This window comes from Mesoplodon densirostris, chromosome 4, assembly GCF_025265405.1.
Source record: "Mesoplodon densirostris isolate mMesDen1 chromosome 4, mMesDen1 primary haplotype, whole genome shotgun sequence".
NCBI classification, from domain to species: Eukaryota; Metazoa; Chordata; class Mammalia; order Artiodactyla; family Ziphiidae; genus Mesoplodon; species Mesoplodon densirostris.
Genome location: NC_082664.1, coordinates 128,371,941 through 128,387,419, shown reverse-complemented (window position 1 = coordinate 128,387,419; position 15,479 = coordinate 128,371,941). Strand labels below are relative to the sequence as shown.

General features: G+C 35.9%; 1 protein-coding gene across 1 annotated transcript in view; it reads right to left on the bottom strand.

The window, feature by feature from the left end:
* The window catches only part of CLPX (caseinolytic mitochondrial matrix peptidase chaperone subunit X), a 36,585-nt gene that overhangs the window by 8,008 nt on the left and 13,098 nt on the right, over nt 1-15,479 (bottom strand). The window contains exons 4-10 of the mRNA XM_060097175.1: nt 13,219-13,373; nt 10,636-10,795; nt 9,206-9,247; nt 5,099-5,275; nt 4,571-4,735; nt 3,643-3,731; nt 2,503-2,667 (exon numbers count right to left, since the gene is read on the bottom strand). Coding sequence (XP_059953158.1) covers nt 2,503-2,667; nt 3,643-3,731; nt 4,571-4,735; nt 5,099-5,275; nt 9,206-9,247; nt 10,636-10,795; nt 13,219-13,373 — 953 coding nt within the window. The remainder of the gene's footprint in view (nt 1-2,502; nt 2,668-3,642; nt 3,732-4,570; nt 4,736-5,098; nt 5,276-9,205; nt 9,248-10,635; nt 10,796-13,218; nt 13,374-15,479) is intronic.

Below are 15,479 nucleotides of genomic sequence, written 5' to 3'. Positions count from 1 at the left end.
AGAACTATACTCCAGGCAACTGTCCGAACTTTAATTTTGATATGTCATACAACTTTTGTCAAAAGAACAAGTACATGATATATGAGAAAACAGCTAAGTTAAAAATCCATTCCTGATACTCTAAGCTGTGTATGTGGACAGTTAGTGTATCAGAAAGCAAAATACCTTTCATTCAATAATTTAAACATATATTAAGCATTTATTATATATACAATATAGGCATACATAGTAATAAATATATATATACTCATATTTATTATATATTGGATACACATTTATTAAGCATTAAGCATTATTATAAAACACTGAGGATACAGACCTGAAGACAGCCCTTATCCTAACCTAAAGGAACTTATTTACAGTGAGAACACATGAAGGTATTTATTAAAGCATCATAGGTGCAATGAAGGACAACTGTACAGGAAACTACAGCAGTGGAAAGAAAGAAAAGAGGAAATACTGGGGACGGAGGGTAGGAAGTGACCAAGAAAGTCTTCACAGAGGAATTGCCTAATCATTTAACAGACTGAGTCTTAAAGAATGAACACATATTACCACCCAATACACTTCTGGATTTGTTTGAGCAAGAAATAAATGTTTATTGTGTTAAAAAAAAATGAACACATATCTGCCAACTGGACTGAGGTGGGGAGGACATGAGCAAAGGCAATAGGAATAAAACTTAAGACTGCAAGCAGTTTCATATGGTTAGGAAGAGGTAGAGGTATATTATTTATATTGTTCTCCTGGCTTTCAATGAGGTTTGGTAAAAACAGTAGCCAAATGGATGTGTTTAATCCCTATAAAATCACCATTGCAGACTCTCTTATGTCTCTGTCTTCTTTTCCTAAAAATCTATGTGACAGGGACTTCCCTTGTGGTCCAGTGGGTGAGACTCCACGCTCCCAATGGAGGGGCCCCGGGTTCAATCCCTGGTTGGGGAACTAGATCCCACATGCATGCCACAACTAAGAGTTCGCATGCTGCAACTAAAGATCCTGCATGCCGCAACTAAACATGCCACAACGAAGATCCTGCATGCTGCAACTAAGACCTGGCACAGCCAAAATAAATTTTAAAAAAAAATCTAAGTGAAAAACTCTTTTTTAGTCTTTGTCTCTCACGAAGACATCATACCCTTCCTCTTTCAGGCAATAAAAACTAGCTCATGATTTCTCCCTACTTTTCATTAAGAAGTTCAAAGCTAAACAGAGTGACTTAATTTCCACTAAGTTAAAATGACCTAAACCTTCCTTTTACATGTTTCTGATCTCTTTACTAATAATACTTTTAATTGTTCTTTTCTAAATGTTTCTAGCTTCAAATTCTTTTTGGAAGTATGAATTATAAATAAATATAAGAACATGGTCCTTGCCTTTGGTTACAGAATTTTGAATATAAAGTTCTCTCTCTCTCTTCCCCACCCTCCCCCATCTGTCTCTCTCAAACGCATGCGTGTGTATGAGGGCACACACACAAAGAAATGATTTCTTCTAATTTATTAGGCTAATTTATACAGAATTTCAAAAGCAAGAAAAACATAAATTAACTAATATGAAAAATAAAAATCTAACCTTATTGAGGAATAACAGCACTGCCTGGCTCAGTTAGTATCTGTACAAGAGGTTTCTCATCTAGGCTATGCAAAGGAATTAACACAGGCAACCATTTATTAGCAGCGTTATTTTATTTATTTTTTTTACTACTACTAAACTATTACATTAGTAGCTACTACTACTAAACTAAAAACTAAAGTAAACTACTAAACATGCAAGGCCAAGGAGACTTAAAGCAAACAATATAGCAAAGAGGTGATCTATGATATATTCATTTACGTAGAATATATTATATAAAAGGTATCATTTGTGGCTATTATGTAAAACACAAAAGCATGGAAAACAGGCATGTTTTTGGGCTTCTTGCCACTATGCTGACATTACATTTTATCATAATCAATCAATAAATAGGTACTGGGCATGAACTTTGAGGATATGAAAAAAATAAGTTCCAGTTAAAATCAAGGCTTATAAGAATGTTTAAGAAACATCTATAAAACTAGGTGGGATCACAACCCTTCCCCCAACCTCCAAACTGCTTTCCTCCATTTGTGCATGTCAGCAGTGATCTATGAAGACTCTATGGACAGGAGCAATGGAGACAAGCTCTTTATTGGGCTCCAGTGAATTGGGCAAGAGAAATGAGTAGAATTTTTATTGATACAGCAGCTACCTCAAATAATAAAAAACTCCTTAGATGAAATATAAAATTGAAATCATCAAGTTATACTTTAAAAACGCCCATATATAGATGATATTTAGAAATCTTCCAAACTACTACTCTGAAATTTTAAAAATAACTAGGCATATATTTCTGGTATACTCCAAGAAAACCTAACTCGTAAAAATCCACAACTGGCAGCCAGCAGATATGAGATTAGAAACTGAGGGTCCATCCTCTAACTTCAAATGCTTTCTCTCCTAGTAATCACTCAGAAAAACTTACCTTTTCATTTTTTCTCCTGCTGATGATTCTATCCAAACCATTGAAAGCACCAGATGCAACAAACAGGATGTTTGTTGTATCAACTTGTACCGTTTCTCCACGTAGCTTACGGGAATTCTTTTCTGGAACATTGACTATCGTGCCTTCTAGTAGTTTTAATAAGCCCTAAATAAAGAATAAATGATTTATGGCATCATCATATAAGCGTATTATTTATTATACTTTAGGTAATGGGATTCAATGGGGAAAATAACATGTGGTTATGGTCAATGAGCATAACTGAAGAAAACTCCCACATTTCGATAACTAACATGAAAATCTAATATACTATCACATTAATTATTCATAAATTTATTTGGAATAGTTATAGGACTCCTGATGCATTCAGGAAACAGTCAACCCAAGAGGTTGTTTTTGATGGTAAAGACATAGTTCTGACATAAAGATAGAATTATGGCTCTCTAAGATGTTATCCAACCATGGTGGGAACATTCAAAATTTGAAAATATTTGAAGATTTGTCTTTCATGCAAATTAAAATTCTACTCCTAGTGTTAAACTTTGAGAATACCTATATATTGAGATGCCTTTATAAAAAACATCATCCAGCACATTTTATAAGTGTAACTGTACCTGTCTATGTCTTGGTCAAAAAAACAAAAGCAGTTTTCCTTACCCTGTAGTTTATGTCATAATTAGTTACCAGTAAAAGGTCAAGTTGCCCAATAAATTATTATGACTTTAAGTATGACTCTATAAGGCATAAAACTCTATTTTATCTTCTAATTAAGTGCAAAGAATAAGATACATGTACATAGTTCATTTATGTCTAGTTAGAACCAGAACTTTCTTCAAGAGTCCTCTAGAAATGTTTAACTGGGCCTTCGTGTAATAAAACCAACAAAAATTAAATTTCATTTATTTCTTTAAAATATTTTTAATTTCCTAACAAAGGTAATTTGGTATTTAAAATCGCCAACAGCTTTCTCTTAGGACCTGAACTAAATGGTATATGGAGTTTGGAGTGGGAGAAATAAACAAAACAGAATCTAATTGAATGTGAAACCAAACGTACAATATTTGGGAGGTTGATGTATTCCCTTCCTTTTAGTGGACTTGAACAAAATATTCAACTGCTTACTTGCTGAACGCCTTCTCCACCTACATCCCGTAACTGATGAATGCCTGGCACACTGCCAATCTTATCTACTTCATCCAGAAAGACAATTCCTATAATTTAAGGAGGATTCTATTTATTTATAATATGAAAAAGATATACACAAGATAACTCAGCTTTAAACGACTAAGTAGCTAGAGAGCAAGGTTATTTAATCTTTAACACTTAACATATACAATGGCTTAATACTATAAAAATACACTGCTAGCTTTCCCACTCATCATTTTGTGCAAACGTTTTATAATTTATTCTATAGAATATCACTTGGGTATAATAACCAATTCTCTATGACAATAGTTATCTACCCCACTAATGTTTTCAGGTTCTTTATTCTAAGAAGCTGAGATAGAGGCATAGTGTGAAAGCAGAAGGTGGATACAGGGCTGGTATTAGCAAAATTTTAGCTTATTTTTTCCCATCTATATTCTTGTCTTAAAGGAATTTGGATAGGAAGCTGTCAAGCTCTTCGTGTAAACAAGGACAGATGATAGATAGGGAAAAGAGGAATGCAGCATCTATGACATCCCCTAAGTCAACAGCCTAATTTGTTTCTATATACATCTTGCACTCTCATGCACTTGTCCTTGACCCCTCCCTTACCCCACCCCAGCATTATGAGTATATAGAGGAAAGTCAGAACAGGAAAAACAATGATAGTATTAAGGATCTAATGGAATAGTCATTTAGCCTGTTTTCACCCTAGTAGCCATATTATAACATTAAGGCAAAGCAAACTTTGTGGCCCTTAGTATGCTAGAAAATGTTTTAACATAGCTACTTTTATATAATTATAGAATTTTACTCCTTGACTCAAAATAAAAATTATATTCTCTTGCTATTAGACTGCTTACCCAACAGACTATATCTGGGGACAAACTACACTGAAACATACCTTGTTGTGCTTTTTCTACATTATAATTGGCATCTTGGAGCAGTTTGGCAATCACAGATTCAATATCTTCACCTACATATCCAGCCTGAGTCAGAGTCGTACAGTCACAGATAGCAAAAGGGACATCAAGGCATTTAGCTAGGGTTTGTGCCAGAAGAGTTTTACCTACAAATAGAAACAGTAACTAAAAATTTACTAAAAATGTTGTCATGGAATTTCTCTACAAAAATGCAAAACAAATTAAATATGAAGAATGTATAATAAGAAAAATTAGTGTTACATCTTTTCTCTACTATTACTCAGATATAATGGTATGCTATTTTCATTATTCCTGTTAAGATATTAGGGACTGGCCTAAAGGCAATACCAACACCTCAAATTCAGTTCTAAGTCCTTTATAACTACCATAAGATTGGCCTTAGATGTTCTTCTTAAGAGTGAGAATCCCCCAGTCATAAGACACAGGTTACAGAATCATTTATATTCTATTTTTTTTAATGAGTAGTGATTTTTCAGTAAGTTATTTACCTGACCCAGTTGGTCCAAGCAGCAAAATATTACTCTTTTCAAGTTTTATGTCATCATGGGAAGAATCCAATACTTCACCTCCTCGTTTTTCCTGAGGTATTTGTTGGTTTACTTGTTGCTGCATTGATGCTCCTAAAGCATTACCATGTGGACTAATTCCAGCAATCTGAAGCAACTCTGAAAAAATGCCAAAGGAATTATTAGAGCTTCATTTGATTTTACTTGAAATAATGCCCAATAAAACCCTACATCTAAAACCAATTACCTATTTAGAAAAAATTTAAATATTCTGACATTTTGCCTTACTTATAAAGCAAGAAAACCTCAAATTATCTAATGACAAATGTACAGTACACAATGATTATTCAGGGAGCCTTAAGCAAAGGAAATGGATTATTTTTACCTTCCTTATTTACATAAACTTGTATGAAGAATATACTTTTACTGAAAAGAAGGCAGTATAATAGGAGAACAGTGCTAGGAGTCAGAAAGCTTTAGCTTTGGTCCTTTATTTGCCTCTAAATAGCTATATGATCTTGAGCAAGTCATATGTACACTTTGTGTTTCTATGCCTGTGTTTAAGAACAAAACACAAGGGCTTCCCTGGTGGCGCAGTGGTTAAGGATCTGCCTGCCAGTGCAGGGGACATGGGTTTGAGCCCTGGTCTGGGAAGATCCCACATGCCATGGAGCAACTAAGACTGTGAGCCACAACTACTGAGCTTGTGTTCTAGAGCCCACGAGCCACAACTACTGAGCCCACATGCCACAACTACTGAAGCCTGCGTGCCTAGAGCCCATGCTCCGCAACAAGGGAAGCCATCACAATGAGGAGCCCACCCACCACAACGAAGAGTAGCCCCCACTCGCCGCAACTATAGAAAGCCCACGTGCAGCAACAAAGACCCAACACAGCCAATAAAAAAGAATAAAAAAAAGAACAAAACACAATTGATTTGGAGGCACTTTGAAAGATAAACAAAGGTATATTATTTTTTTCAGTACAAATGAAAGTAAGCGGGCTGTAGAGAAAGGGAAAAACATTGAACTGAGAAATAGGAAACTTGGGTTCTAGTCTCGGTTCTATTGTAGGAGCATGGCAAGTCACTTAGCTTTACTGGGCCTGCTTCCTTAGTGAAAATACTGAGACATATGACCTTTAAACAGTCTCTTCCACATTTAAAAATGATCCTGTGAGTCTACCAGAGAAACCAACTATGGTAAGATTCATTATCCCTGGCCCTATCTGAATTCCTGATTTTACAGGATCTCAACTGGATCACTGCAGTTCGTTTATTAGAGGCATAATCTTAACTATATGGGAATCATATTTTTGGCGAACTAACAGTTTATCAGCTGGATCCCTTTAAAAAAATCTTATTCTCACTCTCTCTCGGCTGAAGGAAAGAATCCCAATACTCTTTTCAATTAGCCAGATTTGTAACTATCCGTATTGCTCGTGGCTCTCAGCATTTAAGGTATCTGTGCTCATATCATACTTGTTTATATTTTCTGGATTTATTTTTAGGTTGTTTCTAAGAATATCAGTATTTTCCAATGCTTTATTATTATTATTTTATTATTATTATTATTATTTTGCGCTACACGGGCCCCTCACTGTTGTGGCCTCTCCCGTCACGGAGCACAGGCTCCGGACGCGGAGGCTCAGTGGCCATGGCTCACAGGCCCAGCTGCTCCACGGCATGTGGGATCTTCCCGGACCGGGGCACGATCCCGTGTCCCCTGCATCGGCAGGTGGACTCTCATCCACTGCGCCAGCAGGGAAGCCTCCAATGCTTTATTATTTTAATCAAACCAACAGACAGATGTTCAGCAGACAAATTATTATAGTCCTATTCTATCTGGCTGTCACTTTCAAACTATCTTTGGGTCACACCCTTTGGTAAAGGGTTATTCTAGTCATCAAAAATAATAGGCATTCAATAAACATTTGAATTTAATTAAATTGTGCTCCATTTGACGGTTAATGATCAGCGAATAAATCACAATGCTATGTCTCAGTACAATTCACATTAGGCAAAAAAAAAATGCAGTCTATATTAGTTCAGTTAGATAGTTGTCCCTACTAAACAAAAAAAAAGGAAAAGTTTTTTTTTAATTTCAGCAAAATCTAGTTAGGAATTGTGACAATATAAGAAGGTGCTTGGCTGAAAAGTAGGTCTGCCCAATGGGGAAAAGATGATTTAGGTAATTTGAACAAAATCACCAGAAGCATACTGACTATAGTGAAATCATATGACACATGTATTTAACTTACACTACGATTTAAGTTTTTTTAAAAAAGGAATAATTTAAATAGTACAGAACAAATGATGTTTGTCATTCCATTTATGAAAATATGCCCCCGGGTAAACTTGAGATAACTCTCTTGTTCTTTCAGTTAAGTCTCTGTTCTTGCATATCTCTCACTACATAGGCAGCTCTCTATAATAAGGACTATGAGCAAGCAGGCTAGAATAGTTAGTTGTGTGCAGCTCATCAGCTATATGGCCCTAGGCAAACTACTTAAAATTTCTGTGCTTCAATTTTCTTATATGTAAAATGGTAGTGAAAGTAACAGTTTCTGTCTCATAGGTTTGGGGAAGATTAATGAGTATATACATGTAAAACACTTAAAACAGTGCCTGGCAGATAGTTTTATATGTGCTTTGGAAGAATTTACTATTAGTATTACCGTTTCCTTGTGTTTAAGTATTTGTATAACATAGCCCTTATATGCAAGCCAACTATTTCATTTCATGCTTAACTTCAGAAAAACTTTATGTTCCAATGATGGAGGAAAAAAGCATCAATCTTAACATGTTAAAAAGACATATGTTAGTCTCTAATATGTGATTTCCAAAGGAACATCCAAGAATATTTTAATTATATATGACTTTGGCTTAATGTCCTAACTTTAAAAACTAATGCCCCACATAGGAGAAGACTAAACTATACATGAAAGTAAATTCTATATAAGCTCTCAAAATATTAATTTCCAAGTCAATCAATATATGTAATTACAAATTATTTTGCCTAAGTTCTTAAATACTGTTACTTGTTAACATTTATATTATATTAAATCACTACATACATTTTAAAAAATCACTATATATTTTCTCAAAATACTCACTATAGACTTTTCTTTAATAATTCATAGTAGCTTCATCAGCCACCTGCCCAAATTTACAAATATATATTGATAGCATATTTTATTACATTTAATAAATCTCATGCCAGAATTGGTAAACTAGTTATGTTCTCATAGCTCATCCTGAATATATAGTACACTTCAAATAGTAGATGTATAATACTGTTTGGTTCAAAGGCAAATGTAAAATTGTCAAACTTTTAAGTGAAAAATGTTCATACTGGCTTATCTATTGTTTTTTGTCTTTTGTGACAACATGAATCTTTTTATGATAACTTTGGAACCTTCTCCCTCTGTATGGCAGCTATATCTACCTCCAAAGAATGGGTTCAAGACATCAGAAGGGCCACTATCTTTGGTGTATCAGGTCCTTCCACACCCTCCATCAGACCATCTGATGCTTATAGGGGCAGTCTAGGGCTCGCACCAGTGAACTGGTGCTTATGTATAATTAGCAAGTCTACACTAAGTTTCATAATCACCAAAAAATAAACAGTGTGGTTTCTGGCAAAGAGTAGCTGGAAGATAATCTGCCTCCCCTAAAATCTGTCACTTACAGGCAGACCAACTCTAATTGTATGATTTTTTTTAAAAAAGGATATAATATTCAAGCTACAGATTTTTAAAAATACAACTTCTGTTAATATGCAGATCTAGAGAAAAACTGCATATACTTTTTATTTCTCTACATTATGCTTTAAGAACTATCACAACAAAAAAGATAAAATCAAGTATCTAAAATAACCCAACATCTACAAACTATACAAATTAGCTATGAAACTGTTCCTAAGTTATATATACCATGTATAACAAACAGGCTTAGATAATATACAATATCTTTCTTAGTAATATACAAGCAAATACATGTCTACCATTACTACTGCTGACAAACTTCACTGAGGTAAATCTCTAAAGGAAGAATGATTACAGAGGAGGACCTGAAGAGAGGTCACTTACTTGTAAATCTGTACTCATCCTCCCGTCTTCTTATTTCTAACTCTAAGAAAGAGGATGAAAATGGCAATGTGAAAATATTATATATTTGTTTAATTTAGGGGAACAAACAAGGAGTATTCCACTTCTTGCCCTCTTGCAAATATATTTAAAGAATATGTTCATTAACGTCCTTTCAGCTTTTCATATTATCAAAGAATTTATATGCTACCTCCTTTCTATATTAAAAAAACCCCAAGATGCTTAATGATGGCTGTCCAGTTGCTAATATTCACATTTGTCAAATACAAAGCTGCTATCTATTTTAAGAAAAGAGTAGTAATAATTTAGGTCTTTAATAAGAGTTTAAATCCCTCATACTATAAATACCATGTAACCATTTGCTTTTCCAACACCTAGAAGAGCTTAACTATTAATTTGTTAACTGAAGGAATCAGAAAAAATCATTTTGCTCCATGACTAAACAACACAATTTGGACCTTATAAAAATGAAGGTTCCAAGTCTTTCAATAGTTACTATGATTTATACTTTCTAAAAAAGTAACTGATCCTACTACATGACTATTTTGCAGTAAGTTCAACCAGAACAAGTGTCTTCATTAAGCCAATCAGTCATACATTTAGTAGCTACTAAAAGTAATTTAATACTAAAAGTATTTAGCAGAACTCCCTAAAATTGTAAAATGATGACTAAAAGAATGTAAAATGATACACTGTAGGACGAGTCAGAAATTACAGCTCCCTGGCCAAAAAAAAAACACACACACACAAAAAAAAACCCTTAAAATATTTACACTGTACTCTATTCATAGTTTTTTAAATAAAATCATTCTATTAATATCACACACAATATTGTCCACAGTAAGTTGACATTACACAGTATATTGGTACATTCGAATCTACCATTAATAGGAATTATACTTTGAATCACTTACAAATTTGCCCTGAACCTTGCACTCTGTAGCTGGGGACTAAAAGGAAAGAGTGCTGAAAATGTTCTGTAAGCTTTATCATCTCCATATATCTCTGACTTAGGCAAATGAAATTCTGTATCCTGAACCCAAAAGAGAAGAACTCAAGCACTGCAATGATCCAGTCATGGGAACTAGTTGTGGTCAAGTCTACAATTCAGAAATGATGTCTCAATCTGTATACCAGAACCCATGTACATATAACTGAAAACAAAAGTTTTAAGAAATAATACTTAAGTTGTTAACATACTCTGGTATTTTCTACTCACATTTATTAACTCTTTTTTAAATGCTGCTGGCAATGTACTGATGATTTCATGAACCACTAATGGGAAGTGATCTGTATTTTGAAAAATGCTGTAGTGTACTAAAAGTATTTTAAGACAAAAGCAAAGAGTTCCAAATAAGGATTACCTCTAAAGCACAGTAATCTCTATTTTGGTCAATTATCAAAACACTAACCTCTAGGAGTTAATGATGTCTGCTTCTCAACTTCTGCTTGCTGTCTCACATTAGCTGGGATATTATTATATATTCTCTTATAATGATTGTATACAGCAACTGAAAGCACCTTCTTAGCAAATGACTGGCCAACAACGTACTTGTCGAGGTAGTTATAAATCTGAAAAATGATTAGATATGAACAACTTACTATGAGCTACCACAAAATATGCACATTAAAGTTACATACTGAGCACACTTTTTTTTTTTTTTTTTTGGCTGCACCGTGCAGCACACGGAACTTCCCCTACCAGGGATTGAACCTGTGCCCCCTGCAGTGGAAGCATGGAGTCTTAACCACTGGACCACCGAGAAAGTCCTATACTGAGCACATTTACTTATAGTTTGAAATTTGAACAAAGATTCTCATCCAAAACAAAATGCCACGACTTCCTTGGTGGCACAATGGTTAAGAATCTGCCTACCAATGCAGGGGACATAGGTTCAATGCCTGATCCGGGAAGATCCCACGTGCCGCGGAGCAACTAAGCCCGTGCACCACAACTTTTGAAGCCCGTGCGCCCTAGAGCCTGTGTTCCGCAACTACTGAGCCCGCGCGCTGCAACTACTGAAGCCCGTGCGCCTAGAGCTCATGCTCCGCAACAAGAGAAGCCACCACAAATGAGAAGCCCCTGCACTGCAGTGAAGAGTAGCCCCCACTCGCCACAACTAGAGAAAGCCCACGCACAGCAGCGAAGACCCAACACAGCCATAAATAAATAAATAAACAAACAAACGAATGAATGTTTGCTCCCTTTAGGTTTCAAAACAAAACAAAACAAAACAAAATGCAAAGGGCATGACACATTATGTAGCAATGATTCAGAGGCCCCAAACTTTAAAGGAACAAAACACAATTCTTTTGTTCTCTAGCTTAACAAAGTATCCCTGTACTCTTCTACTGCTATGCCAGTTTCTATTCTATAAACAATGTCACTGATCCTAATTTTTGAAAGTTAATATTAAAGTCAATTAGAATACCTACACTTGGGCCTCCCTGGTGGCGCAGTGGTTGAGAGTCCGCCTGCCGATGCAGGGGATACGGGTTCGTGCCCCGGTCTGGGAGGATCCCATATGCTGCGGAGCGGCTGGGCCCGTGAGCCATGGCCGCTGGGCCTGCGCATCTGGAGCCTGTGCTCCGCAACGGGAGAGGCCACAACAGTGAGAGGCCCACATACCGCAAAAAGAAAAAAAAGAAAAAAAAGAAAAAAAAAAAAAAGAATACCTACACTTGCCACCATGGGTCTAAAGCTATCATCATTAATGAAAATCATTTTTAAAAATCCTTTTTATACCTCTCTCAATATGAATAATATTCTTCACAAAGACAACATATTATAAAACTAACCTTTTCAAAATAGGCATTATAAAGACCATTATACCACCAGAATCAATGTGTTTTAATGCTCATAAACATTTAGCTTTTTCTTAGATATTAACTTTAAAGCTATGCTTTTATCTAAATGGCAATCTAAAAGCCTTATTCTTGGTAGAAACTAAAGCTCTAGATGAAACTTGGATACTGCCAACAGCTTAGCACCTGGGATAAATTATTTCAGCTTTTAGAAACAGAAATTAACTGTTAATATTCACTAACTCCCGAAAATAGTTATTTTCTAGAACTTTATTCTCTAAAACTTTGACTCAGATGTCTGAAGTCTACACAAATTAGTGGGGAACATAAAGCTTAACAGCTATATTTTCCATTACTTCATTTATTTTTACATGACAAATTCTATAGTCGTTGACCATATGTATTTTATTATGGTTTTTAAAAATCATCATTCCTCACAAATTATACCCATGATTTATTAAACCTGCCATAGCACATTTGCAGAGGCAAATGCACTGGTACCTAAACAGTAGAAGAAAGCTAAACCGAAGCAGAGGGTGACAAATGATGTAAGTGTGCAAACATCTGAGATATGGCCAGAACAGAGGGCACACAGCCCAGAGCAGGGCTCCTCCTTCTCAGAAAGTGTACACCAAGTACCCAATGAAGCTGGTGGTACACTCTGCTGTGTTTCACATGGCCAAATCACAATCCATCTGAGACTCCTAGGAAGAGCCCACACCACAAAAGTCACAGTGCTATACAGGAGAGCCCTAGCACATTGGTCAGGAAAAAATTACTTGCTTCCATTGTTAGCCTGAGGCTGTTTTACCATAAAGTAGATTAACTTAAGGGGGGAAAATTGCAGGCTGGTGTTATTTAGGGGCCCAAACTAACAAAAATAAATCCCCAACTGCTCTATTTTAAGGATATCATTTTAGATTAACTCAGCATTAACACTACTTTAATAATCATCAACTATATTTCATTGCTACGAATACAGTAATCATGACATGGGAAAACAGCAATGGATTCCATGCCTGAATTTCAAGTATCAAATATCAGTAACAATTTAGCCAGATATAGTCCATATTAAGAACTTATAACACTTGTTTAGATACTAGTATTAAGATTCAATATAAACTGGAGGGAGGGGAGCAATGAAATGTTTTCAAGATAAAGTGCTTATAAGACTGAACTAAGACCTATACCTTTTTGGGGGGAGGAGGTGGCTTCTGTTGGAATGCCAATTTTACAGCTTCTGCTGCTGATTCAGGTTCTTTAATTATGCTTTTCTTTGAGTCTGCTTCTGATAGCACAACAAAAAAATGATGACATTTTTCACACTTCACAAAGCGGGTGGATGCTGTAAAAGGACAGAGAAAAATAATTCAAATAGTGTTTAACCTTAAAGACTCATTGAAATTGAAACCTATGTACTTGACAAAAATGCTTGTAGTTCACTCCACTAGCCACAACAAACAGCCTAGTTTATACCTAAAATAGATGATAAAGATGAGTTCAGTAAACTACACTTTGTTCACTTTAACTAGGTTCTTTCATTTTGTGATAGACTGCATCTAGAGAAAAGATCAGTTGAAATTCTTTCACCTTCTGCATTCGCTAAAGTTTTTATTTTTGGCCACACCACACTGCTTGCAGGATCTTAGTTCCCCAACCAAGGATTGAACCCGGGTCCTCGGCAGTCAAAGCGGGGAGTCAGGGACTTCCCTGGTGATGTAGTGGTTAAGAATCCACCTGCCAATGTAGGGAACACGTGTTCGATCCCTGATCCGGGAAGATTCCACATGCCATGGAGCAATTAAGCCTGTGTGTCACAACTACTGAGCCTGCACTCTAGAGCCCACAAGCCACAACTACTGAGCCCACACACCACAACTACTGAAGGCCGCGCACCTACAGCCCGTGCTCCGCAACAAGAGAAGCCACCGCGATGAGAAGTCTGCACACCGCAACAAAGAGTAGCCCCCGTTGGCATGGTAGAGAATCCCATACAGACTATTAACAGATACAGAGCAAAAGGTACACAGGAATTAGTTACATGCTGGTAGGTCTAGGTAATACATTTTTGCGTTACCTTTGTGTAACCTAACTAGACAGGTAAAAAGAATTTTTAAAAACATGGGAATCTCTGTCCTTTGGGAATATTATAACTACCTATCCATACATTACAAGAAAAACTGCACTGGCAAGCACACCTCAATCTTCACAAAATAATCTAAATTTTAAAAAAATAGACAATTCTGCATTTTAAATTTAACTATTAATTCAGCCAATTTAATTCTTATGTGTCTGTTCTTAAACACAAGGCCAAACAAAAATACATTCTGGGGGCTTCCCTGGTGGCGCAGTGGTTGAGAGTCCGCCTGCTGATGCAGGGGACACGGGTTCGTGCCCCGGTCCGGGAGGATCCCACATGCCGCGGAGCGGCTGGGCCTGTGAGCCATGGCCACTGAGCCTGCACGTCCGGAGCCTGTGCTCCGCAACGGGAGAGGCCACAACAGAGAGAGGCCCTCGTACCGCAAAAAAAAAAAAAAAAAAAAAAAAAAAAAAATACATTCTGGATAAATTCTAGCCACAAATTTTAAACTAGATTAGGGGTCATTTGTGTATTCCATTTATCAATCACCTAGTAAATGCTTCCTTCCCTAAAGAAAAAGATTAAGCTATTCCAAATACCTTTGATTAACACAAGCCCAAACACATTATCACCAGCTCCCATCAGTGGGAAAGACAGTGGCTTTATTTTACGATAAGGCACCAGTAAACAGGGGAAGGATTAAAGGGAAGAGAAGCCTCTAATCTAGTTCAGGCTGTGTGACAGAAAAATCTGGCCTGAGAACACAAGAACAATATATTTCTCTGAAGAAATTAGGTGAAAGGGAAAGAGAAACACTGACAAATAACATTCCTCTCTGCTTACTGTTTGAAGGGTTGCTTAAATTCTACCTGATACTTGCAATACAGTTTTACACTGAAACATGTTCAACATATACCCAAGTTCAAGGATTCAATTTTATTTATCAAAATGCTATTTCAGAAAAACAAACAAATAAACAAGCATTGCAATGCATATTTTTTACTCCTAAAAACAAGGGGCAAAATCTTATTTTGTTAAATTATCAGAGGATAAACAAACCTCCTTCCTTTAAATGATTACTACAGGTATCCTATATTCCTTTATAAACAGAATATTGATTCCAGTAAACATGCTTGTATAATATACCCACGACAGAAGAAAGACTACCTTAGTAAAACCTTTTTCAGGATATTTGTTTAAATGAAAGTTCTTCATGATTTGGAAAAAGTTTCAGGGTCAAACATAAAATCTCCAAACCACTGCAGGAAAGTTTATTCTTAACCTATGAGAAACGTAATTACAGTAAGCCTTCAAAAAGTATTATATACATAAAAATAAAAACTAAAGGCTCTACCCAAAAGCAAAACATGC